Source organism: Mytilus californianus, unplaced genomic scaffold (assembly GCF_021869535.1).
Source record: "Mytilus californianus isolate M0D057914Y unplaced genomic scaffold, xbMytCali1.0.p SCAF_1, whole genome shotgun sequence".
Taxonomy (NCBI): domain Eukaryota; kingdom Metazoa; phylum Mollusca; class Bivalvia; order Mytilida; family Mytilidae; genus Mytilus; species Mytilus californianus.
Window position 1 is genome coordinate 94,969,221 of NW_026262581.1, and position 26,630 is coordinate 94,995,850.

The 26,630-nt window shown below is 32.7% G+C and overlaps 1 protein-coding gene across 1 annotated transcript in view; it reads left to right on the plus strand.

Moving 5' to 3' along the window:
- Positions 1-26,252, plus strand: part of LOC127710232 (stabilin-2-like) — a 64,803-nt gene extending 38,551 nt beyond the window's left edge. The window contains exons 21-39 of the mRNA XM_052215998.1: positions 935-1,121; positions 1,412-1,673; positions 2,490-2,585; positions 3,362-3,505; positions 6,771-6,913; positions 8,367-8,484; positions 9,153-9,251; positions 9,953-10,048; positions 11,978-12,076; positions 16,225-16,353; positions 17,218-17,346; positions 19,561-19,713; positions 20,195-20,237; positions 20,898-21,044; positions 21,620-21,798; positions 22,800-22,865; positions 23,868-23,894; positions 24,944-25,075; positions 25,762-26,252. Coding sequence (XP_052071958.1) covers positions 935-1,121; positions 1,412-1,673; positions 2,490-2,585; positions 3,362-3,505; positions 6,771-6,913; positions 8,367-8,484; positions 9,153-9,251; positions 9,953-10,048; positions 11,978-12,076; positions 16,225-16,353; positions 17,218-17,346; positions 19,561-19,713; positions 20,195-20,237; positions 20,898-21,044; positions 21,620-21,798; positions 22,800-22,865; positions 23,868-23,894; positions 24,944-25,075; positions 25,762-25,893 — 2,381 coding nt within the window. The 3' untranslated portion in view covers positions 25,894-26,252. The remainder of the gene's footprint in view (positions 1-934; positions 1,122-1,411; positions 1,674-2,489; positions 2,586-3,361; positions 3,506-6,770; positions 6,914-8,366; positions 8,485-9,152; positions 9,252-9,952; positions 10,049-11,977; positions 12,077-16,224; positions 16,354-17,217; positions 17,347-19,560; positions 19,714-20,194; positions 20,238-20,897; positions 21,045-21,619; positions 21,799-22,799; positions 22,866-23,867; positions 23,895-24,943; positions 25,076-25,761) is intronic.
- The last annotated feature ends 378 nt before the right edge of the window (positions 26,253-26,630 follow it).

Consider the following 26,630-nt stretch of genomic DNA (forward strand, 5'->3'; position numbering starts at 1 on the left):
ATGTGATATTTCTGACGAAAATGCTGAAAGTTGAAATGAGGCAATAACTGTTCTGACTGAGTTAGGAAGATATTGACTTGGCTTGGGGGCTCTGAAATAAATTTTATATAATTTAATCATACTTTGGCAAAATGATTTTTTATCATGTTTGTTTTTAAGCTAAAGGTTGTTCATAATGCATGGGGCTTAATCAAGATTAAACCTAATTATGTGAGAGAAAAAAATGGACAATAGAATTCTAAAAAAATGGTCTGGGAGGTAGCATTTTTATTTTTTTTTTATCAGAAAATGTTTAGAAAATGTTGGAACTGATTTTATTGTTTTGTTCAAATGACCCATTGGGCCAGTGTGAGCTGTTGCCATCAGTTTGCATTTGTCTTCTGTTTGTTTATTTTCACATTTAACCTCTCCTGAAACAAGTGTGGACCAATCTTGTCAAAAATATTGTATCAAAGGTCTTTATGGAAAATTTTCCGTAAATTTCAATTGCATATAAAACATGGAAGCAGGAGGTAATTATTGATTTGAAAGATTTTCAAAATGCCTTCCCTACTGACACTACAAGGCATTACTTTTTGAAACTTAAAAAATGTTTTTGGGGGTAAATTTCCTTCAGATTACTGCACTCATATGGAATAAAAGCAACAAAAAACTCATAAATTTCTGTAAAGAAGTTGACTAGTTACTGTCATCTGAAGATTGAATGGGTTTTATAGGTTTTGTGAGTATTCATTGTAGACATTTGGTATAGATCCAGGTGATTGATCCAAGTACAATGTTTTAACACAAATGAAATGTCAGGCAAATGAATTTCTTTACTTAACATTGCTAGTTCTGTGAAAATTGCTACCAACAGTTTTGAAATTGAAGATTTCTGATACAATATTATGTTGAATAAATAACTGATCTATCTTTTTTTCTCTTTTTTTTTAAGCTTGCACCTGTCAGATAGGGACATGTAAGAACACAATAGATGGAGATGGAACATGTAAACACTGTAAAAACTATTTTTTCAAGGGAGATAACTGTGACATGAGACAACTGTTCTGTCGGCCTAGACTTTGGACCAAAATGTATTCTGGATTTTGTCATCTAAATGCCTACTGTGATAGATCTTACAGGTTGTTTGAGTTTTACTACTACACGGAATTGTGTTGAAATACATAAGATATTATACCAATGAAATATTGATGTTGTGTAATCAAAAGTCATAAATTCTGTAAATCTGTTACCTTTGACAACTCTTTGATAAATGCCAATATAAAAGGCAAAATGCATGTATTTCTGTTTTGCCATTTTGTTGTTCAAATTCTTATCACATATTGGTGCAGAAGTACAATGGCTAATGCAACAACACATTTTATTGACCCATGCCACTTGTGTGATTTTTTTAAACAAATCATTGTTTCAGATGCAAGTGCGAACAAGGTTATGAAGGAAAGTATATCAATAGTGATCTGATCTGCAGTGAAATAGACAACTGTCAACTTCCAGATCGTGGAGGATGCCATCTACAAGCTAGGTGTTTAAAGACAGGACCTGGTGATAACATCTGTAAATGTGAGGAGGGGTGGGTTGGTGACGGGAACTTTTGTTATCGTAGTGTACAGTGTAACTCACATAGAGATTGTCATGTAAATGGAAGATGCATACCACACTGGACAAATACACAGGTGCTTATGTAAACTAGAAAAAAATTATTTTATTAAGCTCACTTTGCCCAAATGGGCAATGAATTATTGTCATCACTTGTCTTATGTAGTCGGATATCCTTAAATTTTTAGCTACAAAGTCGAACTTAGGGGATAATATGATAAATGTGTTCCAGGTGTCCTGACATTAGGACATTAACATTTCAGTTGCCAGAAAAAATCTTTTGAGCCTTAAGGTATATTTTTATCAAAGTTGACTTGATAATGCCTCCATTTGAAAATTAAGGTGACTAATGATTGGAATGTATTTCCTTAAATGGAATATCATATTGCAAGAGCATGTAAAACTATGTGCATTTAATATTCTTCAAGGGATGATACATATATTTGTGCAATAACTTAAAACTTATATTGTGCTTATAAAAGAGTCATGAAAATACTTTGAAATTGTTTTTCAAATGATCCCATACTACATGCAATATCTAGGAATATTGCACTGAAAATGGGATACAGTGTATTCATTCATGATACTTTATCCCCTAAATTAACAAAAACAAAAACACAGTTGCTGTAAATGCTGTTCACACCTTCTTTAGGTACCAGTATATATTTTATGTAGAAAATTGGCTTGACCAAAACTTTTATATTTCTCGCTTAGATTTATCCAAGAAATGTAGATTAGTGCTGTTTCATAAAAAAATGGTTTGTTAGAAAATTTTTAAGAGTTACAGTGACCCTCTGACAACTTATTCGTAATGATGAAATGGAAAAAGAAAAAAAAATAACATTGATTCTCTGGTAAATTATTTTAATGATGAAATGTATTTATTTTATCAGACTCTGTGTGAATGTATAAAAGATTTTCATGGAAATGGTACTTACTGTGTTCCCAATGATCCCTGCACCGTGAACAATGGCAACTGTCACAGAAAGGTGAGAAACTTTATAATGACATTATGTATCAGCTCTTTTGGAAACAAATACAATTGGTGATGGAAATGAGTGTTACAGGGTACTGAAATTTCATTGAAAGAACTGGGAATAAAAACCAATAGAATGATTTAAAACATTTACAAGCTCTAACAGATGCAAAAGGGGGCTAACTAAGAATGAAAAATATATCTCATTTATTTATAGGATTTTAAACCAATTTTAATATTCATCAGTTATGTTGATTCTGAGAAGTGATTGAGAAATTCATACTTCCACTTTGAAATTAGGGCTTGTTGAAACATCTTATATTTACAACACTTGCATATTTGAATCTGACAACCCTGCATACCATCTGGTATCCACTTAAGGGAACTCTACCAGCACAAAATTTAAGAGGCATTGGTTCAGCAGTTCTTTATTTGTTTAATTTTTATAAATGACTAGATTAAATGTTTTTGAAAGGCTGTACATTTGTATAGAATGCATGTAAACTAAGTGAAATATGTTCTTAAAAATATCCTTAAATCATCATTCCTCATTATAAATATCACTCTACAACTATTGGTTATGATAATCTTTTATATTTGTATATATATTTCATACAGGCAGACTGTGTTCCTCTGTTTGTTAATGGTACTATAATTGTATTTTATGAGTTCTATGATGACTTTATTATATAGGCAGACTTTTATACCATTGTATGTTCAGGAAACCTTATTTTATTTTATTCAGGCCATAACTATGCCACTCCTGGAAAAATATGTTTTTTTATTCAGGCTGACTGTACCACTGTTGGTTTAGGTAACCATACATGTACCTGTAAGATGGGCTACACAGGGAATGGATATGTATGTATCCCTACAATATACAAAGTTATTGAGGAGGATGCCAGACTTTCTAAGCTTTTAGGATTTCTTCAGGTAATTTCTATTGTATCGCAAAAAGATGCATGAAAAGGTTTCATACCCCTGACAAAGATTAGGAGGAGTATGTAGTAATTACCCTATCTGTCTATGTGCCTTTTAAGCACAATTCCTTCTAAACAGCTAGACGGATATTAAAACTTTTCACATTTTAAAACACTACTTAAGAAAAAGCATAAAGGAATATAATCCTGATCCAGCATGTTAAAGGGGAGATAATTAAATTTACCTACCTCAGTATACCAATAGTATTGTGGTGAGTGGGGTGTCCTTTTGTGAGTTCACTCGCTGTTCTAGTTTTATTTGGTCAGTATTGTTATTTGACATTTCATGCAACAACGAATGCTTTGTCTCAAAATGATATACTACTATTAATATAAAAGATGTGGTATGATTGGCAACGATACAACTTTAAATTTCAGACAAATATGTTTATTTCATTTGTAAAAATTCATTTATTTACTTTTGTTAAATGGCTGGGATATTGTGAGTGTTTTTCCTTTTTTTTTAACACACATTTTGAGAAGTTGCATGTTCAGGAGCCATAATGTAATCACTACATGATCTTCTTAATTTTAGAAAATTTGATATTTTACACATCACAATTTTCTTTCAAATGCACAGTAAAAGAGATATAGAAATAGCCTTTAACTTCTTTTAGAATACTCCTCTACAATTCGCTGATTATTATTGATGAAAACCTTTTTTTTTAAGTAATCAATGATAGTCTGATTATATATGATAAAAGTTTAAGTACCTTAAATTGAATATATCCAAATTAAATCAATAAAAGCAGAAATGTTGTAAACAAATCATGATCACATGCAAAAAGTGTGTTTTTAATATTGTTGACGGCTAAGTGCTTTTTGGCGGGAAAATATTGGAAAATCCCTATATTAAAAAGACACCACTGTATCTGGTTATTCATAGCCAGTATAGAATTTCAATCTGATAAACAGCTGAGATTGGAGAGCTATTTAAATGATGAATATTATCTAAGAGTGAAACTGTGTACTTGTATATAATTACTTTTACACATACATTATTATAATTTTTTTTCCTTGGGTGGTGGATTTTATAATATTGTCATTTTATATTGATATTGATTTTACTAGTCTGACTGAATAGACTTCTTTGATATATGGCTTTGAAATTCTGCAAGACTGAATGTGTTTTTTTTTTAAATTCTTTTATCATTTCTATCAAACCTTAATTGTGGTATTCCATTAGGCAACTGAAATTTAATCTAAATTTATCATGAAAGGAATCTCCATGAAATAAAAGCCCTTGAAAATTTTCACATGAAAAGCATTATATGGATCCCCACAGTCACTTCTCCCTGAAGTCTGAGTCTCAGATGGTCTTCACTTCTCCCTGTTCAATAGCTCCCTAAAAGTGTGGTGACTGCTTCCCCCTTCAAATTAGATAGATATGCCAACAACTTAGAGGACTCAAAATTGGCAACAATTTGGGACAATTTGTGTCCGATGAGCGATGCAATCCAACGCTACACATCAGCTGTAATTTGATGACCTTCTCCACCCTTGTTTTCCTTCTGGTGAACCCTGCACATGACTTATAGATCACCCCAGTATTTGGTGGGGTTCGTGTTGCTCAGTCTTTAAGTTTTCTATGTTGTGCTTTGTGAACTATTGTTTGTCTGTTGGTCTTTTTCTTTTTTAGCCATGGCGTTGTCAGTATATTTTCGACTTGTGAGTTTGAATGTCCCTTTGGTATCTTTCGCCTCTCTTTTATATAGCTTCATAGGTCAAATGTTTCTACTTGATGGGTAGGGGGCATTGTAAATCCTTTGTTTTGAGTAAGGTTCTTATACACTGTAAATTCACAAATTATTGCTAGTTTTTAGCTCACCTGGCCCAAAGGGCCAAATAAGCTTTTCTGATCACTTGTCGTCTGGCATCGTCGTCTGTTAACTTTTACAAAAATCTACTCCTCAGAAACTACTGGGCTAAATTTAATCAAACTTGGCCACAATCATCATTGGGGTATCTAGTTTAAAAATTATGTCTGATGACCCCGCCTGCCAATCAAGATGGCTTACATGGCTAAAAATAGGACATAGGGGTAAAATGCAAGTTTTGTCTATTATTTTGAAAACTGTTATAAAAAGAGAAAATCTGACGGAGCAAAAATGTTCTGAATGTTGAGCTATACCAATTGTTCATTTAGGTCAAAACTGTCAGACGACGTCTTTTAGGAGTTATTTCCCTTAAATGACAAATTTTACCTTTTTTTTCATTTTTACCTATTGTCTTGAAAACTATAATAGATAAAGAGAAACTTTATAATGCAAAAATGATCAGCCAGACAAGTTCTACAAATAAGTCTGCATGGTTGAAATTGTCAGTCAACTCCTTATTAGAGTTATTGCCCTTTGATGACAATTTTTTGTGTTTTTGCCTTATATCTTAAAAAATATAATAGATGAATAGAAACTTAAATAAGCAAAAATGATCAGCAAGACAAGATCTACAATTATGACGATACGGAGGAAATTGTCTAATGACTCCTTATTGGAGTTATTGCCCTTAAATGACAATTTTTACCTTTTTTTTTTTCGTTTTGCCTTATATGATAAAAATTATAATAGATAAATAGACACGTTAAATCACAAAAATGATCAGCAAGGCAAGATCTACTAACAAGTCAAATTTTGCCGATATAGTTAGTAGACTGTCACTCTGTATAGGTGTGATTGCCCTTAAATGAGGATTTTTTTTTACCCTCTTTTGTGTTTTGAGCAAAAACTAAAGAAGATAGAGAGAAACTAAACAGACTAAATGATCAGCAATACAAGATGAACAAAACAGTGATTTTTGTCATGAATTCTATTATCATCTACAATGTTGGAGAGTGTCCTTTGTTGAATATGCACATAGACCAAGGTGAGCTACGCAGGCTCTTTAGAGCCTCTAGATTATTTAATGCAAATAATGTGACTGGGTGAGTATCGCAATAATAAGAACTCACATTCTGATATCTGCTACATATATCTGTATGAAAATTTTTCCTGAAATCACAATAACTAATCTCACATGTTTGTTCATTCTTAAAAAATTGCAATAATAAATGAACACAATAATTTCTTAATTTCCAGTACTATAGGTTATATACAGTAGTTTTATTCAATTTTGTTATTTCATCAAAAAGGAATAAAGGAGCTGAATCTTTAAATCATCCATGTCTTGATCATAATTTAATTATTTTTATATGAATCTATATTGTACAAGGTTTTTTACAGAAACTTGGGAATGAAGATCTTCTATTGTCAACAACAGACAACTATACATTTTTTGCTCCAAATGATAATGCAATGGATATTGTTATTTCAAGAATGGAATCCAGTTATTGGAATGAACCTGATAATATCTTAAATTTTATAAGGTCAGTATTAGAAATTAGAAACATTATCTTGTCATTGAAAAGTCTTTTACACCTGGCAAACTAAGTTAGATTTTGGATAAGGATTAATTGCTGTATATGTGTTTCTTTAATTTGTTAGCATAATTTTTCTTGGTTCAGTGAACACTTCTGGGTTGGTTCAGTAAACACTTCTGGGTTGGTTCGGTGAATACTTCTGGGTTGGTTCAGTAAACACTTCTGGATTGGTTCAGTGAACACTTCTGGGTTGGTTCAGTGAACGCTTCTGGGTTGGTTCAGTGAACGCTTCTGGGTTGGTTCAGTGAATACTTCTGGGTTGGTTCAGTGAACACTTCTGGGTTGGTTCAGTGAACGCTTCTGGGATGGTTTAGTGAACACTTCTGGGTTGGTTCAGTGAACACTTCTGGATTGGTTTAGTGAACACTTCTGGGTTGGTTCAGTTAATGCTTCTGGGTTGGTTCAGTGAACATTTCTGGGTTGGTTCAGTGAACACTTCTGGGATGGTTTAGTTCTTTGATTTTGTAATAAGAATGGAAATATCTATATTTGATTGCCCACTTGATCCTCTGATATTTTTCAATAAAACTAAACAACAGAATTGTTGTTCTTTGACCAAGAATAATGAGTTCTATTTTTTAGCCAAACCACTAATCCATTAAAATTTCTTTTTTTATAAAATTACAAGTTACGTTTTTGGGGGTCAATTTAAAATGTAACAGATTAGATTACTATTCACTCATTATTGTAATTGCTTCAAGTACTGATTTCTTTCTCTACCACAAAAAAGGTACAGTACAGAAAAAAAGTAGGACAATACAGTACACACGAATCCATGAATAACTTGATATACATAATGTATTTATTATTATGTTATACATCCTGAAATTCTTTTGTCCTGTTGTCTGAAAATATGTGGTCCAAAATAAATTCTTTACAGATGCAATCTTAACTTTCCCTTGCTTGGTTAAAGCGAAACTTGGTTTATTAAAAAGAGAATTGTATTCATAGATCAAAGTTCAATGTCACATTTACTTAAAATAATTTTTTTAAACGATTGCTTTGTTGATGAAATCGTGAGTTTTTCCTTGTTTGATTAAAATAAAACATTGAAAGGTATAGGAAAGGGGAAGAAGTCTATCAATTTTGGGTCAATAGGTCAAAGATCATACTGTATGTTATTAAAAATAGAAATTTTGTAAACAATTGTTGGTTTTTTCTGGTCGATATCTTGGTAGACCATCCATCCATGTACAGTTTGAGGAGCATATTTTGTCAATATCAACATTCTACTTGTCTTTTTACTGTATTTACTATCATTTTAATGCATAACTGGATACAACAGTGTATTGTTGAAGACTGTGCTAACATTAGCACGTCTATTAATTTAAGGATTGGTAGGACTGGAATGATATTTGAAATAGGAAATGTAATGAACTTCATATCTTGACTATTGTAGATTCCACACTTTACCTGGGTTGTACAGTATAAAAATGTTGTTATCATATCAGAAAACTCATATCAGAATGGAGACTTTGTATGATGGCTTCTCACTTAGTGTATTTAACTTCAATAATGTAAGTAAAAAATTAGCAAAGATAAAAAGATATAATTTTAGATACTTCTTATTATCACATTTAACTTCAACAATGTAAGAAAAAAAGAGAGCAGAAGAAGATGAAATAAATGTACAAGTGATATTGTGAATTATTAAGGACACTATTTATTGTTATGGTAGATTAATTTTATTATGTTCTCTGTAAATGAAAAAGAAGATGTGAGGTAAATGTCAAAATGACAGCAATCCAACATCACAAGTTCCACATAAATTGATATGTGAAGGACACTATACAGCCTTTATTGTTTGGACCCACTCCATATTCTGTAAATCACCCTAAGTCAAGACAAGTTGTAATAGAATAACACCTAAATACCAGAAGAAACACCAAATCTATAAATACCCCCTCCAAAAAATAAATACAGTGCAAACCATTGATGGAATTGAATGTTGGATCACATTTTCATGACTTCTTGTGAGGTAAATTTAATTTAATTTTTATGAAAGTGTTACGAAATGTCAAATTTTCTAACTGTTTACATATAGTATGTAGTATCAAGGTTGTGAAATGTGCATTTTTGATTCTATATATTTTGTAAGAGAGTAATAGAATTGTTATTTTATAGAAGACTGACAGCAGTATTCAGCAGTGATAATAAACTTTACACAATTTATATCATACTGTAGGAACCCTTTGTTGGAGCATATGAAGACACAAAAATATTATCTGGATTTTTGGATCAAGATATTCCAGCTGTTAATGGATATGTTCATATTATAACTAAGGTAAAATAATCAGTACAGTTCCAATAATGAACCAGATAGAAGCAAAATTATTATAGTTATGATGTTAAGAAAATGGATATGAATTGTGAATACACTGATGGTAAAAAAGAATATAGACTTTTGAAAATTTCTTATTAGCTTTTATTGATCACCATTTACTTTCCTGATCACAGGCTGTAAAAATATAGATATGGCTTTTTAACACATCTTTACTGTGCCATTATTTAAAGTGATGTCATGAATCAGATTTGCTAGAGTTAAGACAAAAAATTACTTTTGGCAATATTAACATTTAGCAAAACTCCCTGCCACAATGATATTTTGCCATTTGATAGATAATTACATAATACCATTCCTGTGTTAATATCAATTTTACATTTTTTGCAATTTTAATGTAAAAGGGAATTATTTTAAAAATAATAACAATTTTTTATTGCAGTACATAGATTCTTCATTTTAGTATTCAAATGGGAGAATTTTTTAGGGATGAATCCAAATTGTACCTTCTCCTTTTCTTCCTGTGCCACAGTTTTTTATTGAGTATCACCATTTCATGATCATGCATGTATTTTAGTGGTCCTTTGTTAAAAAAAAAGAATCTTGTCCAATTTGAATCAAACTTTCAATGGACATATTCTTCAATCTTTTCTCTTGATAAATCTATGTGAATTCATTAATTTTTTACTTTGAATTTTTTACAGGCACTAGAACCTTTTTTTCCTTCCTCTGATACACCCATGTTAGATGAGTTTTTCAACAGTCATTCAGAATATAGTCAATTTGGAGATTGGTTAGAGGTAATTATAGAATGCAAAGTCTAAAGAATTTATATCTTGTCAGTTTTAACAATTTTGTATATTTGAATTCTGAGAGATTAGTAATTTTTGTAGCATTTATGTACAAAAAATGGCTCTGGGTTCCCAGAGTTGACATAAGAAATAGAGAATGACTTAATTGAGAATTGTATGTGTTCCTAAAGAAAAAGAGGATGACTCAATGTAACAGTACGTGTGTTCCTATATGTTCCTATACAATAAAGAATGAATTTTTCATCCTGCATTATTTTTTTGTTCAAAGGGCCATGTGAACTGTTGCCATCAATTGGCGTCTGTCATGGTTCATCGTCTCGCCGTCATCAAAAACTTTTTAAAAAATCTTCTCCTCTGTTTTTTAAATGCACTTATTGTCTAATGTCTTGAAGACCATCATAGATAGACAAAATCAAACCAACAAAAATTCTCTGAATGACAAGATCTACCTACTACCCATTTCCACCAAATTATAAGATTACTCCTTATATGAGTTATTGCCCTTAAATGGTGATTTTTGACTAATTTTAAAGTTTTTGCCTATTATCTTGAAACTATTATAAATAGGTAAAAACTGTATATAGCAAAACTAATCAGCAATACAAGTTCTACCAAAATTCATAACGACCAAAACCATTGGATAGGAGTTATTGTCCTTCAATGAAGATTTTGGATTAATTTCTGCCTTTTATTTCAAAAACTAAAATAAATAGGTAGAAACTGTAAACAGCAAAAATGATCAGGAATAAAAGATTTACATGTATCTGACATAGTAAAAATGCATTTTGATCTATAAAGAGGTTAAACTCCTAACTATCCTACTGTCTGTCGATACATTTATTTTTGGCATTGCACAAGTCATGTCTTCTTTGACTGTCCATGACGTTAAAATACTAAATCCCTGGGATGTGTTTTAGTTGATTTTAGTCTCTGATGCATGATATTTTATTATTAATTGTTTTGGCTTTTAACTAGCTGTCAGTAACTGCAAGTACTCTCAAATCGTACTTTCTTGTTTATTTGACCTGTTGATACTAATTGTAATGCTTTTTTGTTATTTAATGTTATTCAGGGTTATATCTGGTCTATATACCAGCTTTGATAAGTGTTTGGTATTACTATAAATTTTCACATCGTACTATGAACATCAAAATTGTTTGTTTTGTGAAAGTGTTTCCTTTCTCTGTTGGAGCTGTGCACGTGTGCCTGGGGGCAAAATTATTTTCATTTGCCTGTGTTTAGGGTGATTGCAAATGGATGATGTTTTTGTTCGGGCATATTGTTTTTCTTAAATTGTTTAACATTTCATACCGATATAACATGTTGCTTTTGTTGTTCTTCCCTTAGTTTAATTATTTTGTAATTGCATTGTATCATAGGTCGGGTTTGTTTGTTCAGTGTGTGTTCACTGGTGTTAGTGTGTCCTTTGGTTGAGTTGGGCTATTTCGGTTGATGTTTTATAGTGTGTCTTTCTGTGTTGTGATGTTACACTATTGTTTTAGAAAAAAGGGTGAGGTTTGGTACCATTGGAGCGTTTGGGCCTGCTGCATTTGTTTGCACCTGTCCTGGGTCAGGAATCTGATGTTCAGTAGTTGTCGTTTGTTGATGTGGTTTATAAGTGTTTCTCGTTTTTTGTTTTTTATATAGATTAGACCGTTGGTTTTCCCGTTTGAATGGTTTTACACTAGTAATTTTTGGGGCCCTTTATAGCTTACTGTTCAGTGTGAGCCAAGGCTCTGTGTTGAAGACCGTACTTTGACCTATAATGGTTTACTTTTATAAATTTTGACTTGGATGGAGAGTTGTCTCATTGGCACTCATACCACATCTTCTTATATCTATAAACAAATTATTTCAATAAAAATGAAGTTCTATGTATTATATAAAGTATTGTTTATATTATATTTTTTTGTTCAGATGAGAGGCATCATAGACAACATTATGTTAAGTATGAACCAGTATACACTTTTGGTTCCTCAGAACTCAGCAATGGTTGGACATAACATTTCTTTTGTAGTAAGTATGAACCAGTTAACACTGTTGTTGCCTCAGAACTCAGCAATGGTTGGACATAACATTTCTTTTGTAGTAAGTATGAACCAGTACATAAGGTTGGTACCTCAGAACTCAGCAGTGGTTGGACATCACATTTCTTTTGTAATAAGTATGAACCAGTACATAAGGTTGGTACCTCAGAACTCAGCAGTGGTTGGACATAACATTTCTTTTGTAGTAAGTATGAACCAGTACATAAGGTTGGTACCTCAGAACTCAGCAGTGGTTGGACATCACATTTCTTTTGTAATAAGTATGAACCAGTACATAAGGTTGGTACCTCAGAACTCAGCAGTGGTTGGACATCACATTTCTTTTGTATCAAGTATGAACCAGTACATAAGGTTGGTACCTCAGAACTCAGCAATGGTTGGACATAACATTTCTTTTGTAATAAGTATGAACCAGTACATAAGGTTGGTACCTCAGAACTCAGCAATGGTTGGACATAACATTTCTTTTGTAGTAAGTATTGAACCAGTACATAAGGTTGGTACCTCAGAACTCAGCAATGGTTGGACATAACATTTCTTTTGTAGTAAGTATGAACCAGTACATAAGGTTGGTACCTCAGAACTCAGAAGTGGTTGGACATCACATTTCTTTTGTAATAAGTATGAACCAGTTAACACTGTTGTTGCCTCAGAACTCAGCAATGGTTGGACATAACATTTCTTTTGTAATAAGTATGAACCAGTACATAAGGTTGGTACCTCATAACTCAGCAGTGGTTGGACATCACATTTCTTTTGTAATAAGTATGAACCAGTACATAAGGTTGGTACCTCAGAACTCAGCAGTGGTTGGACATCACATTTCTTTTGTATCAAGTATGAACCAGTACATAAGGTTGGTACCTCAGAACTCAGCAATGGTTGGACATAACATTTCTTTTGTATCAAGTATGAACCAGTACATAAGGTTGGTACCTCAGAACTCAGCAATGGTTGGACATAACATTTCTTTTGTAGTAAGTATGAACCAGTACATAAGGTTGGTACCTCAGAACTCAGAAGTGGTTGGACATCACATTTCTTTTGTAATAAGTATGAACCAGTACATAAGGTTGGTACCTCAGAACTCAGCAATGGTTGGACATAACATTTCTTTTGTAGTAAGTATGAACCAGTACATAAGGTTGGTACCTCAGAACTCAGAAGTGGTTGGACATCACCTTTTTATTTGTAATAAGTATGAACCAGTACATAAGGTTGGTACCTTAGAACTCAGCAGTGGTTGGACATCACATTTCTTTTGTTGTAAGTATGAACCAGTACATAAGTATGGTACCTCAGAACTCAGCAATGGTTGGACATAACTTTTCTTTTGTAGTAAGTATGAACCAGTACATAAGGTTGGTACCTCAGAACTCAGCAATGGTTGGACATAACATTTCTTTTGTAGTAAGTATGAACCAGTACATAAGGTTGGTACCTCATAACTCAGCAATGGTTGGACATAACATTTCTTTTGTAGTAAGTATGAACCAGTACATAAGGTTGGTACCTCAGAACTCAGCAGTGGTTGGACATCACATTTCTTTTGTAATAAGTATGAACCAGTACATAAGGTTGGTACCTCAGAACTCAGCAGTGGTTGGACATAACATTTCTTTTGTAGTAAGTATGAACCAGTACATAAGGTTGGTACCTCAGAACTCAGCAATGGTTGGACATAACATTTCTTTTGTAGTAAGTATGAACCAGTACATAAGGTTGGTACCTCAGAACTCAGCAGTGGTTGGACATCACATTTCTTTTGTAATAAGTATGAACCAGTACATAAGGTTGGTACCTCAGAACTCAGCAGTGGTTGGACATAACATTTCTTTTGTAGTAAGTATGAACCAGTACATAAGGTTGGTACCTCAGAACTCAGCAGTGGTTGGACATCACATTTCTTTTGTAATAAGTATGAACCAGTACATAAGGTTGGTACCTCAGAACTCAGCAGTGGTTGGACATCACATTTCTTTTGTATCAAGTATGAACCAGTACATAAGGTTGGTACCTCAGAACTCAGCAATGGTTGGACATAACATTTCTTTTGTAATAAGTATGAACCAGTACATAAGGTTGGTACCTCAGAACTCAGCAATGGTTGGACATAACATTTCTTTTGTAGTAAGTATTGAACCAGTACATAAGGTTGGTACCTCAGAACTCAGCAATGGTTGGACATAACATTTCTTTTGTAGTAAGTATGAACCAGTACATAAGGTTGGTACCTCAGAACTCAGAAGTGGTTGGACATCACATTTCTTTTGTAATAAGTATGAACCAGTTAACACTGTTGTTGCCTCAGAACTCAGCAATGGTTGGACATCACATTTCTTTTGTAATAAGTATGAACCAGTACATAAGGTTGGTACCTCATAACTCAGCAGTGGTTGGACATCACATTTCTTTTGTAATAAGTATGAACCAGTACATAAGGTTGGTACCTCAGAACTCAGCAGTGGTTGGACATCACATTTCTTTTGTATCAAGTATGAACCAGTACATAAGGTTGGTACCTCAGAACTCAGCAATGGTTGGACATAACATTTCTTTTGTATCAAGTATGAACCAGTACATAAGGTTGGTACCTCAGAACTCAGCAATGGTTGGACATAACATTTCTTTTGTAGTAAGTATGAACCAGTACATAAGGTTGGTACCTCAGAACTCAGAAGTGGTTGGACATCACATTTCTTTTGTAATAAGTATGAACCAGTACATAAGGTTGGTACCTCAGAACTCAGCAATGGTTGGACATAACATTTCTTTTGTAGTAAGTATGAACCAGTACATAAGGTTGGTACCTCAGAACTCAGAAGTGGTTGGACATCACCTTTTTATTTGTAATAAGTATGAACCAGTACATAAGGTTGGTACCTTAGAACTCAGCAGTGGTTGGACATCACATTTCTTTTGTTGTAAGTATGAACCAGTACATAAGTATGGTACCTCAGAACTCAGCAATGGTTGGACATAACTTTTCTTTTGTAGTAAGTATGAACCAGTACATAAGGTTGGTACCTCAGAACTCAGCAATGGTTGGACATAACATTTCTTTTGTAGTAAGTATGAACCAGTACATAAGGTTGGTACCTCATAACTCAGCAATGGTTGGACATAACATTTCTTTTGTAGTAAGTATGAACCAGTACATAAGGTTGGTACCTCAGAACTCAGCAGTGGTTGGACATCACATTTCTTTTGTAATAAGTATGAACCAGTACATAAGGTTGGTACCTCAGAACTCAGCAGTGGTTGGACATAACATTTCTTTTGTAGTAAGTATGAACCAGTACATAAGGTTGGTACCTCAGAACTCAGCAATGGTTGGACATAACATTTCTTTTGTAGTAAGTATGAACCAGTACATAAGGTTGGTACCTCAGAACTCAGCAGTGGTTGGACATCACATTTCTTTTGTAATAAGTATGAACCAGTACATAAGGTTGGTACCTCAGAACTCAGCAGTGGTTGGACATCACATTTCTTTTGTAATAAGTATGAACCAGTACATAAGGTTGGTACCTCATAACTCAGCAGTGGTTGGACATCACATTTCTTTTGTAATAAGTATGAACCAGTACATAAGGTTGGTACCTCAGAACTCAGCAATGGTTGGACATAACATTTCTTTTGTAATAAGTATGAACCAGTACATAAGGTTGGTACCTCAGAACTCAGCAATGGTTGGACATAACATTCTTTTGTAGTAAGCATGAACCAGCCAGCACTGTTGTTTCCTCAGAACTTAGAAATGAAAATAGTACTGATGCCTCAGAACTGACAACAATGGTTGGACATTAAACTTTGTATTTATAATATACATAGTATTTGTACCTGAGATCTCAGCATAGTTTTGATATTGTATCTCAATTATAAGTATACTGTTTGTACCTCTGAACAGGCATTTAAAAAAAAACAAATCTTAGATTTTGTTGTGACACTTTTTTGCTTTAACATTTCTTAAGGAATACTCAAATCCAGATTTTTAAAATGGCTGTTAATTGTATATACATACTTACATATATTAATAGAAGATAGGTACAGTACACACGAAATTTTTTTTTAATAGGAATTATTTTTGGCATTGAAATATAATGTATTTTTTAGCAATCAAGGTACCTGAAGTTTTATATGTTACCAAGAATACGATTGTTGAGCTCATTTGAAAATGGAGAAACAATACCCACTGTACTAGGCACCACTCAGCAATTAAAGTTTACCAGAATAGGTAGCAAGGTATAGTAACTTAAATAGTGCCCACTTGCAGTAGGCATAACACCTTTATTTACTTCATAAACAAACCAACCAAATATGCATTTCTTTGCATCACTATTTTATTGGTTAGTAGTTACTCTCATGGCTTCCCATTCAAACATATCAACATTCAAGTTCAAGCAATTTTTCTCAAGTCCATTTCCAAAATCTAATGTGGAAGTAAATTACTCTCATGGCCACAAATTTGTATCAAAACGTCAAAAAATACAAAGTGAAAAAATATTCATTTTCATAGATGCTAGATTTAGCCTTGAAGACAATCACAACCTTAATAAAAGACTTAACTTATTTATTTTAAGTTGTATGTTATTGACAATGTTAATTGAATGCCCTTCTGCTTCTCTGAATCGGTAACAAGAATTTGTATTATAAAATTGTATTATAAATGCCTCTTCAAATGACCATATACAAAAGGATAATTTTAATGATTAGGATGCATTTAATTTGTATATTTGTGGCATGATTTTGTAAATAATGGAAAAAGGATTTCTTTGTTTTTTTTCTGATTGTCAAAGTTTTAAAGTTGACCAAAGTAGCATATATTTGTTTCTTCATGACAACTTGTATAAGCTATCATAGATTTTTCATACAAGCAAGTGTTGCAAGTGTGAAACCAAATCAGTATTAATCTTAACTTGACTATTGCTGTAAGCGATTGCTAAGTCAGTCAGAGAATATTGGTACATTACTAAGTGATTGCTTACAGCTAAAGAGAGACTGAAATTGAGCCAGAATTTTTACCATATATTTTTGAGATAGAAAAAAAAAGAATAATGAACCCTACTTTAAAATCATTATGTAATTAACATTTTTCTTGTATTTCAGGTCTACGTGAATAATATTTTGATATCAGCACCAAACATGTTAACAGCAGGAGGTGTGGTCCATGGTATAGATGGTCTTCTGTCACCTATACTACATCAGTGTAATATAACTCAAGTAAACACTGTCTTTGTAAGTTTGTGTGGTGTAAAGTAATGATGAACTTTTAATTTCTAATCTTCAGGCACAACAAATATAATATAGTGTTATTTCCATTTTCTACTGTTAGTCTCCAAGGGTATTATCATCAGCTCAGTAGTCAGTGATACCACTGCTAGTGGACTGTTAGTCTCCAAGGGTATTATCATCAGCTCAGTAGTCAGTGATACCACTGCTAGTGAACTGTTGGTCTCCAAGGGTATTATCATCAGCTCAGTAGTCAGTGATACCACTGCTAGTGGACTGTTAGTCTCCAAGGGTATTATCATCAGCTCAGTAGTCGGTGATACCACTGCTAGTGAACTGTTAGTCTCCAAGGGTATTATCATCAGCTCAGTAGTCAGTGATACCACTGCTAGTGGACCATTAGTCTCCAAGGATATTATCATTAGCTCTGTATTATCATCAGCTCTGGGTTGATACCACTGCTAGTGGACCATTAGTCTCCAAGGATATTATCATTAGCTTGGTATTATCATCAGCTCTGGGTTGATACCACTGCTAGTGGACCATTAGTCTCCAAGGATATTATCATTAGCTTGGTATTATCATCAGCTCTGGGTTGATACCACTGCTAGTGGACCATTAGTCTCCAAGGATATTATCATTAGCTTGGTATTATCATCAGCTCTGGGTTGATACCACTGCTAGTGGACCATTAGTCTCCAAGGATATTACCATTAGCTTGGTATTATCATCAGCTCTGGGTTGATACCACTGCTAGTGGACCATTAGTCTCCAAGGATATTATCATCAGCTCAGTAGTCAGTGATACCACTGCTAGTGGACCATTAGTCTCCAAGGATATTATCATCAGCTCTGTATTATCATCAGCTCTGGGTTGATACCATTGCTAGTGGACCATTAGTCTCCAAGGAAAATATCATTAGCTTGGTATTATCATCAGCTCTGGGTTGATACCACTGCTAGTGGACCATTAGTCTCCAAGGATATTATCATTAGCTTGGTATTATCATCAGCTCTGGGTTGATACCACTGCTAGTGGACCATTAGTCTCCAAGGATATTATCATTAGCTTGGTATTATCATCAGCTCTGGGTTGATACCACTGCTAGTGGACCATTAGTCTCCAAGGATATTATCATTAGCTTGGTATTATCATCAGCTCTGGGTTGATACCACTGCTAGTGGACCATTAGTCTCCAAGGATATTATCATCAGCTCTGTGTTGATACCACTGCTAGTGGACCATTAGTCTCCAAGGATATTATTAGCTTGGTATTATCATCAGCTCTGGGTTGATACCACTGCTAGTGGACCATTAGTCTCCAAGGATATTATCATTAGCTTGGTAGTATCATCAGCTCTTGGTTGATACCACTGCTAGTGGACCATTAGTCTCCAAGGATATTATCATTAGCTTGGTATTATCATCAGCTCTGGGTTGATACCACTGCTAGTGGACCATTAGTCTCCAAGGATATTATCATTAGCTTGGTATTATCATCAGCTCTGGGTTGATACCACTGCTAGTGGACCATTAGTCTCCAAGGATATTATCATCAGCTCAGTAGTCAATGCTTTGGTGCTGACTTGATTTCTCATATATCTTTTTAAAATTTTCTGTTGATGAATTTAGAAACTATAAAGAAACTTAAGTTCTAAGTCCGTCAGACAAAGTTGAGTGCAAAATTGATTTGGCTATTCTTTTTATTTGTCCCTTAAATGGTCTCTTCACATGTTTAGGTACTTATTCACCCTTGACTTTCAAAGGTTTGGGTTTGAGCAAATCTGATGAATGTAAGTCAAGAAAAGCACTTAAAGAAATATAAAAGTGTTATTTTCGATTGAAGAGTTTAATCACTGGTCCATTCATGCTTATTTACACTAAGCCATGATCATTTTTTTTGGCAGAGGAATGATCTGATATGGTATGTAAGTCATGTACAAATATATGATGATAATGAATTACAATCATATATGATTAATTAAATATATCATAATTTATTTGAAAACATCATGTGACAGATACCATATTGGAAATTTTGAGGAGGTATAATAAGATCTGTTATTTGGCCCTTGATAATGTAAGATTAGTTCACTTTTCATTTTATTGTTTAAAAATTAGGATGATATAATTTGGACACTTAAGTGAAGAAACTTCACTTGAGTTGATTTTTATTATGATTAGAAAATGTTGCAATTCATTTATTACCTTTGTTGTAGGGTCCATGTAAAGCTTGTTCTATAGGTTACTATTTATGTCCAGAAGGTTATGAGCAGGTGGATAAGAATGACCTTATTAAGGACTGTTATTATCCTTATCATGATGGATACTCACGTAAAGGTTGTCGTGGATTATGTGAACAACGAACATTGGTAAGTGAAGGGTACAATATATCACTGCTGCTGGTTAATGTTACCTTACACTTAGTATTGTAGTGTATAAAAATCTTACCCAATTGTAGTTTCTTCCATTAAACCAAAATAAAAACAAAAAGAGAGCTACATTTAAGCAATCAAGTCAATCAATGTTAATAGTGCATTGACAGAATAAAACATAACTATAATCATATAGTTTATTATCCTCTGTTTGTTATTATTTATACAGTTTTAACATCACATAGAATAGAGAATGGAAAAGGGAAACGTGTCAAAGAGACAACAACCAAACCAAAGAGCAGAAAATAGCCCAAGGCCACCAATGGGTCTCCTACTTCTATATATACCTTTTGTTCATTTATTTGAGCCCCGGTTTTTGATTTGTTGAGTGTTGATCTCTCAAATTAAAAGAAGCTTGTCATGTGACTCTTTACCATAGCATTCATTCTGTGTGAATATTTATTTTCACTTTTAACAGGTTCCAGAATGTTGTCATGGATACTTTGGTCCAAATTGCCAAGGTAAGTGTATATAGAACTTTCTAAACTTCAATTGCAAGTAAAACATATGCATATGTATTCCTAAATTAATATATTACACGAGGAAAAGAGTGTAATTAGAGCCCTCATTTGACCCTTAACAATTTGAATAGTAAAATTCTGTAAATTTTCCAAAACTTTGTCGTTTCACCACTTTAGTGCTGAAAAGTTATTTTTTATTTCACTTTGATGTTTAAAACATGTCGTCACAATCATAATATTTGTCCAAAAATTGTAATTTTATGTATAGTTTTATAAAACCTAAATATGAGCAACAAATTTGTCCAAAAGAATATTTCGATCACATCAAGATTCCTGACAAAATAATCTTTTGGCTAAAAAAGTTTATCTTGAAGACTCGAACAGGATTGTAAATATGCAAGTCTGGATACATTGTATTTAGGTTTTACCAGTAAATCAAATGCCTCTGTAAGTCTGTGTAGAAAATTGCTTGGATGAAAATAATATTATGTCTGATTTATAGATATATAGATATAATCAGTGTTACTGTAAATCTAGATATTTACCATGTAGCTTGTAGTACGTGATGGGACTGTCCATACTCAATACGTATCTAGATTTTTATTTTGTGATAATTTGCAGTGGTTTGGTTTTGTATAACTTGGAAAAATTCTGTTGTAGAGTGTCCTGGGGGAGCAGAGTTCCCATGTAACAATAATGGAGTTTGTCATAATGGTATCAATGGTACAGGAGTTTGTTTATGCATATCAGGATTTAATGGTACAGCATGTGAATTCAGGGATGTTAATGGAACCCTTCAAGCTTGGAGTAAGTATTTTTATCATGTATTCTTTATTATTCTTTGGATACCAATTATGTAAATTAAGGTAAACCACAAATATGTTCAACAAAGTACAATTTTCTACACATTTGTATGCAAAATCGTGAAATTAAATATCAATGAAAATACGATATTTTCCTTAATTCACAACATTTTATATCTACGAATAATAATGAATCCACAGTATACAGTTTTAATACAGGAATGACATTCTATTTTGCAGCAATTAGAACAAATGAAGTTTTATATATCTAGCCAATATTATTTAGATAATGTTATGTAAAGTAAATTGGCTATGAAGTTAATTAAGTTATTTCAAGAGAGTAGTACTGGTATGATGCTTTGTGGAGGTACTGTAAGAAGAAAATAGTTACATTATACAAAGTATTAGAAATGGCAGCAAATAGTGATTTATCAGACATTTTTCTACAAATGAGTTTTTCACTGTTCTTTTCAAGTTTAAAACTTTACTTTATAACTTTACTTCTATTTCCATTCAATTTCTTTGTATGTTTTATCAACCTAATACATGGATATAACAAAGATTTGTTTGTCTCTTTAGGTTTATCATGTCTTTACAACAATGGAGGCTGTAGTCCAAATGCTACATGTGAAGTAGCACAGAGTGGAAGAGTTATCTGCACCTGTTTTCCTGGACTGGTGGGAGATGGGTCACAATGTCAGAACCCATGTGACCAGGACAATGGTGGCTGTCATATTAATGCTCAATGTATATTTATAGTAAGTATAAAGGTCAGACTGGGTCAAGATGGATTACATGGTGACGAAGATAATGTTGGCTGTCATATTTATTACTGGCCAGACTATAATGTATCTGAGTCAATATTTCCATTGGAGAGCATCATATAGAAAACCTTGTTTATTTTGCCTAGATTATGTATAAATGAAAAGTAAATGTTTGGTGTATTTGACCCTTAAAATGGTAAATAATTGAAAATACTTGTATTTGTCTTTTTCAAGTGCCTGTATATCCCCTCTTTTCTATTACATAGATATAGGTTTTCTTATGTCTATGTGTACGTCTTCAAGTGATTATCTTTTTGTTTGTTTATTTATGGAATGCAGACCAACCAGATAAACTGCTGTATTCATATGTATTTCCTGAAAAGTTATCTAACAGATATCTTGATTTATTTTACATGATATTGTTAGGCAAACTATGAGTATTTGTTAGATTCCATGACTGTGGGTCTGTAATTTGTTGATATTTTTGCCATATCTGTGTTAATCTTTAATGCACAGTTGTAGCGTTAAGTTACATCTTGCAAAGAAATCTGATTAAATTAGTGATCAGGGCTGAGACAGAAGCTTTTGCAGTGGTGAAGGTCTCATTGTGACTTTAAAAGGAAGAACAGCAATAAAAGTGCTGCTTCTTTGCTTTGGGTTTTGTCAATTGCTTGTAAGGATTTTTGTCTCAAACTAATACAACATATTTCTTTTTTTAATGCTTCTTTTTTTTTGTCTCAATTAAGAAGTCCACAGCAGACAGGATTGCTGACAGATATTAGCATTTCTGATTGGCATCATAAATTTCACATAATTTACTGTTACAGAACATTTGATTGGACATTTTTCTATGTATGGTAACATCTTATGACATGAAAATTTAATGGAGCTGTTCTCAAAATACATTCCATATTTAAATCTGACTAGACTGGTACCTAAAAGAATCATAAATGAGTTAAAATGTAAGAATGATCCAAATATTTATTTAATAACAGGAAGGATATGGTAGAAACTGTAGCTGTTATGATGGATTTCAAGGCAATGGACAAGTTTGTACACAGGTAAGGATAATGTTTTCATAAAAAATAAGAGGTCATGGGTAAATCTAATAGTCCATTGCAATTTTGTGTTGCACAGCATTCTACCAAATAGGATTTTAGATGCAGTTTAGTGTGCATCCCAATTACATCAACTGGTGATTTTGATAATAAATGTTAGTTTTTGGTTTTAATTATGGTGAGAAAAGTTTTATTTAACTTGAAAGGAGCACAAACAATCTTTGGTAATGTGACCTATATTTGTGCTAACATCTTTTTTTGAACGAAAAACATAAAAATTCACATGCCAAGATAAAAAAAAATCATGCTTTAAAAATGTTTGTGAAGCTACAGTTCTGATTTCCTGCCACTTTTCCTGGGCATAGAACACACAATGGTACATTGTAGTAATATTTTCATATAGAAGTGTCAAGTCTTAAGGAGGTTCTCTCTAGAAACTCCTGCTTCCTCCATTAATAGAAACTGTCCACCATGATATAACTAAGTGCGTTAAACAACATCAATCAATAAATGGAGTTTAAATGGTTGTTTCTGTATTATCTTCTTTATATGATGTCGAACATATCAGTAGTTGAGGACATTAGAAAAGCTATATAGATATAAGAAGATGTGGTATGAGTGCCAATGAGACAACTCTCCATCCAAGTCACAATTTGTAAAAGTAAACCATTATAGGTCAAAGTATGGCCTTCAACACGGAGCCTTGGCTCACAGCGAACAGCAAGCTATAAAGGGCCCCAAAAATTACTAGTGTAAAACCATTCAAACAGGAAAACCAATGGTCTAATCTATATAAAAAACGAGAAACACTTATGAACCACATCAACAAACGACAACCACTGAACATCAGGTTGTTCATAAAGTGATTTTGGAGACAAATGTTGAACACTACTACTTTCTCTTTGATTATGGGAATTTTGGCAAAACAAATTAAGCTGAAGGAAAATAAAAAAAATTCAGATCTATGAACAAACACTTTATAACTTGTATTTTGTTTTATTTTAGATGTTAAAGATGTCCCGTTCACCTGCAGTAAGTAATACTTCAATAATGAAATCTTTCTAGTTTAAAAGTTGGGAAAAATTTACTTTCAATCGACTGAATTAACAAATACCTTAACTTTATCAGAGGATACAGAATGTGTTAGATTGAGAAATATTGTTTCTTCATTATTTTTGAAATTTGTGTTGTCAAAATTTTATACAATTGAAACAAGATGTAGTAGGAGTTTACTGGGGCTCTTGTTTTTGAATTCAATGAAATAAATATACCAAACAATGTGGAAGCAGACAACAGAAAGGAGATAAGAACATAGTTTTGCTAACCAATATTATAGTTGGTATCAAAGATCAAGAAGCAACAATTTGTAGTGGCTGATAAAAACACTACAATATTTTTTTAAAAATATGCATCAATGTAAAGAACATACACACATCTGCCAAACAGGAAGTTAGTAAGTGACAGATTTGAAAGTGTGCCACTGTATAGCTCTGAAAGGATATATAAATAAAAGTATATATTGAGGTAAATGTTAATGATAGCAATATCAATAGAAGTTTAGAGGTCACTAGATAGCTTATAATTAAGACATTAGATGATACACATTTCTGTGGATTTTATAGAACAAGCATAGACTTATAATACCTATGTTTCTAGTACATGCATAAAATGAATGTTTAAGAAATTGATTGATTAATGTTCAATGCCATTTTCAGCACTATTGTGTTCTGGTGGAGGAAACCAGAGTCCCCGGAAAGAACCACAACCTTCGAATGTTTACGAAATCAATGAAACATAACTTCCTCCATAACTGCAAGATAGAATCACTTATTAAACTTTCATCAAAAGTCAAAACAGCAAACTTTTTCAAAGCAAAACATATTAAGTTAACAGGATTGAAGCCAAAATATCAATTATTGATGAACCTGATGAGAGAAAAAAAACCGAATACTTGAAGACAGTAATATTCACATCAGATTAAAATTTATTCACTTTAAATAAACAATAATTTAACGACTTACCCGGATATCATTGCTACGCCACAGCAAGTTCATGCCTAATGTCTTTCTAATTTTTTATAGGTTTGGATATATGTAGTGTCAGTATTAGTTGCAGTGATAGTTTTGACAATATTAGCCTTCACTGGTGTATTTATATACTTGAGACATATGAACACTTCTGGCATATTTCAAGTCATGAAGTTTTCAAGAAAGGTGAGATTCAAATGCATGAATTTTTACTATAGATTTGGTTCATTGACTTTGAATGTTTTGCATAGTTTGCATGTTAAAGTATAGCCATTTTAATTTTAACATTTGCATCATGCTGTCAATTTACATACAGGTGAGACATATATCTGTGTCAGCAGTTTATCTGTAATGTCAAACTGCTACCTTTTAATCTCCATTGATAGAACAACAAAGGTACGAAAAAGAATATGAAATGAAAGATGCTACAGAAAGAGAACTTGTGTCTACAAAATCTAATTAAAGATAACAAAATCACAAGTCAAAGCATAACATTGATTAACAATATCATATCAAAGAAGGCTCTGTTAATGAAAAGTAAGCTTAGAATCATGATGTTCTTCCTTTCTTCTCACAATTGGACAATGAGTGGATCAAGGTGGATGAAAATCTATTAAAATGTATTTTTATTCACAGTGGACTTCAAATGGCACATTTTTAACGGATTCTGTTGCAGACACGAGTGGCCACAAAACAAAATCAAGGGAGATGAAAAAAATATTTATTATTAGTGGTAAAAAAATATCACATTTAAAATTGGTGCTTCTATTTTAAAATATGATGTAGTTGTTTGCCTCTTACTGTTCAATGTACAAAAATTATGTACCAAAGAGGGTGCTGGTAATTTCTCCTGCGTTTTATTATTTTTATAGGATTCTGTCAATGAACCACTTCAGCCAGACGACAAAGAGAATGAATTCATGGTATCACAGCCTTCCCCACCACCTGACATTAACTTCTGCAATCCATTATATAATGTTAATGAAGAGTTTAATGACATATGATATGAGTGTTTGTTTATAGAGATCAAAGGTGTTCTTGAAGTGGGTAAACAAGTTCTAATATTGACTGAAGACCTATAGATATAAAGGATATTCTTGTTTTGAAATAGACACTTTTATGATATTTTGTAGATGTACCCAACTAAAAAGGTGTTAAATGTAAAAATATTACCTTATTTCTATAAAAATTAAAACAATTTTATGGCACTCATTTTTGGAGCTCAATTATAATTTTTTTCCATCAAACATAGGAAACTGGGTATGTGTGCATAATATCTTGAAAAGAGTTAAACATTAATACCAAAATAAGACAGGTTGTTCAGATATCAGTTTATGTGATAAAATAAAACTTAATTTTTAAACGCGTTTTTGCTTTATCTTTAATCTTACTAAACCTAAAGGTATGTTGGAGCCTTCAATAATTTGTTTTCTGTGAAATCCTTGTTTCTTTTTATTTCTGTTAAAAACAATGATGCCGTCTTAAATTTTTTTATAGTCAACAAATCCTAAGACCACTGTTTGATAATACAAATTAAAATAATTCAGTCTCCCAAAGAAAACTTTTTGTTTGCATATCCAATCTAAAGGATTTGTTTTTATGAATTGCAGTGGTTGACTCTTATATCTTATGTTTTGTTTTCTTGTGATATTCAGAAGAGAATTAAATGACTAAATTCAACACTTGAGAAACCTGAGAAAAAAATCATTCAAACCTGTCCAATATAAGAGATGAATATCTA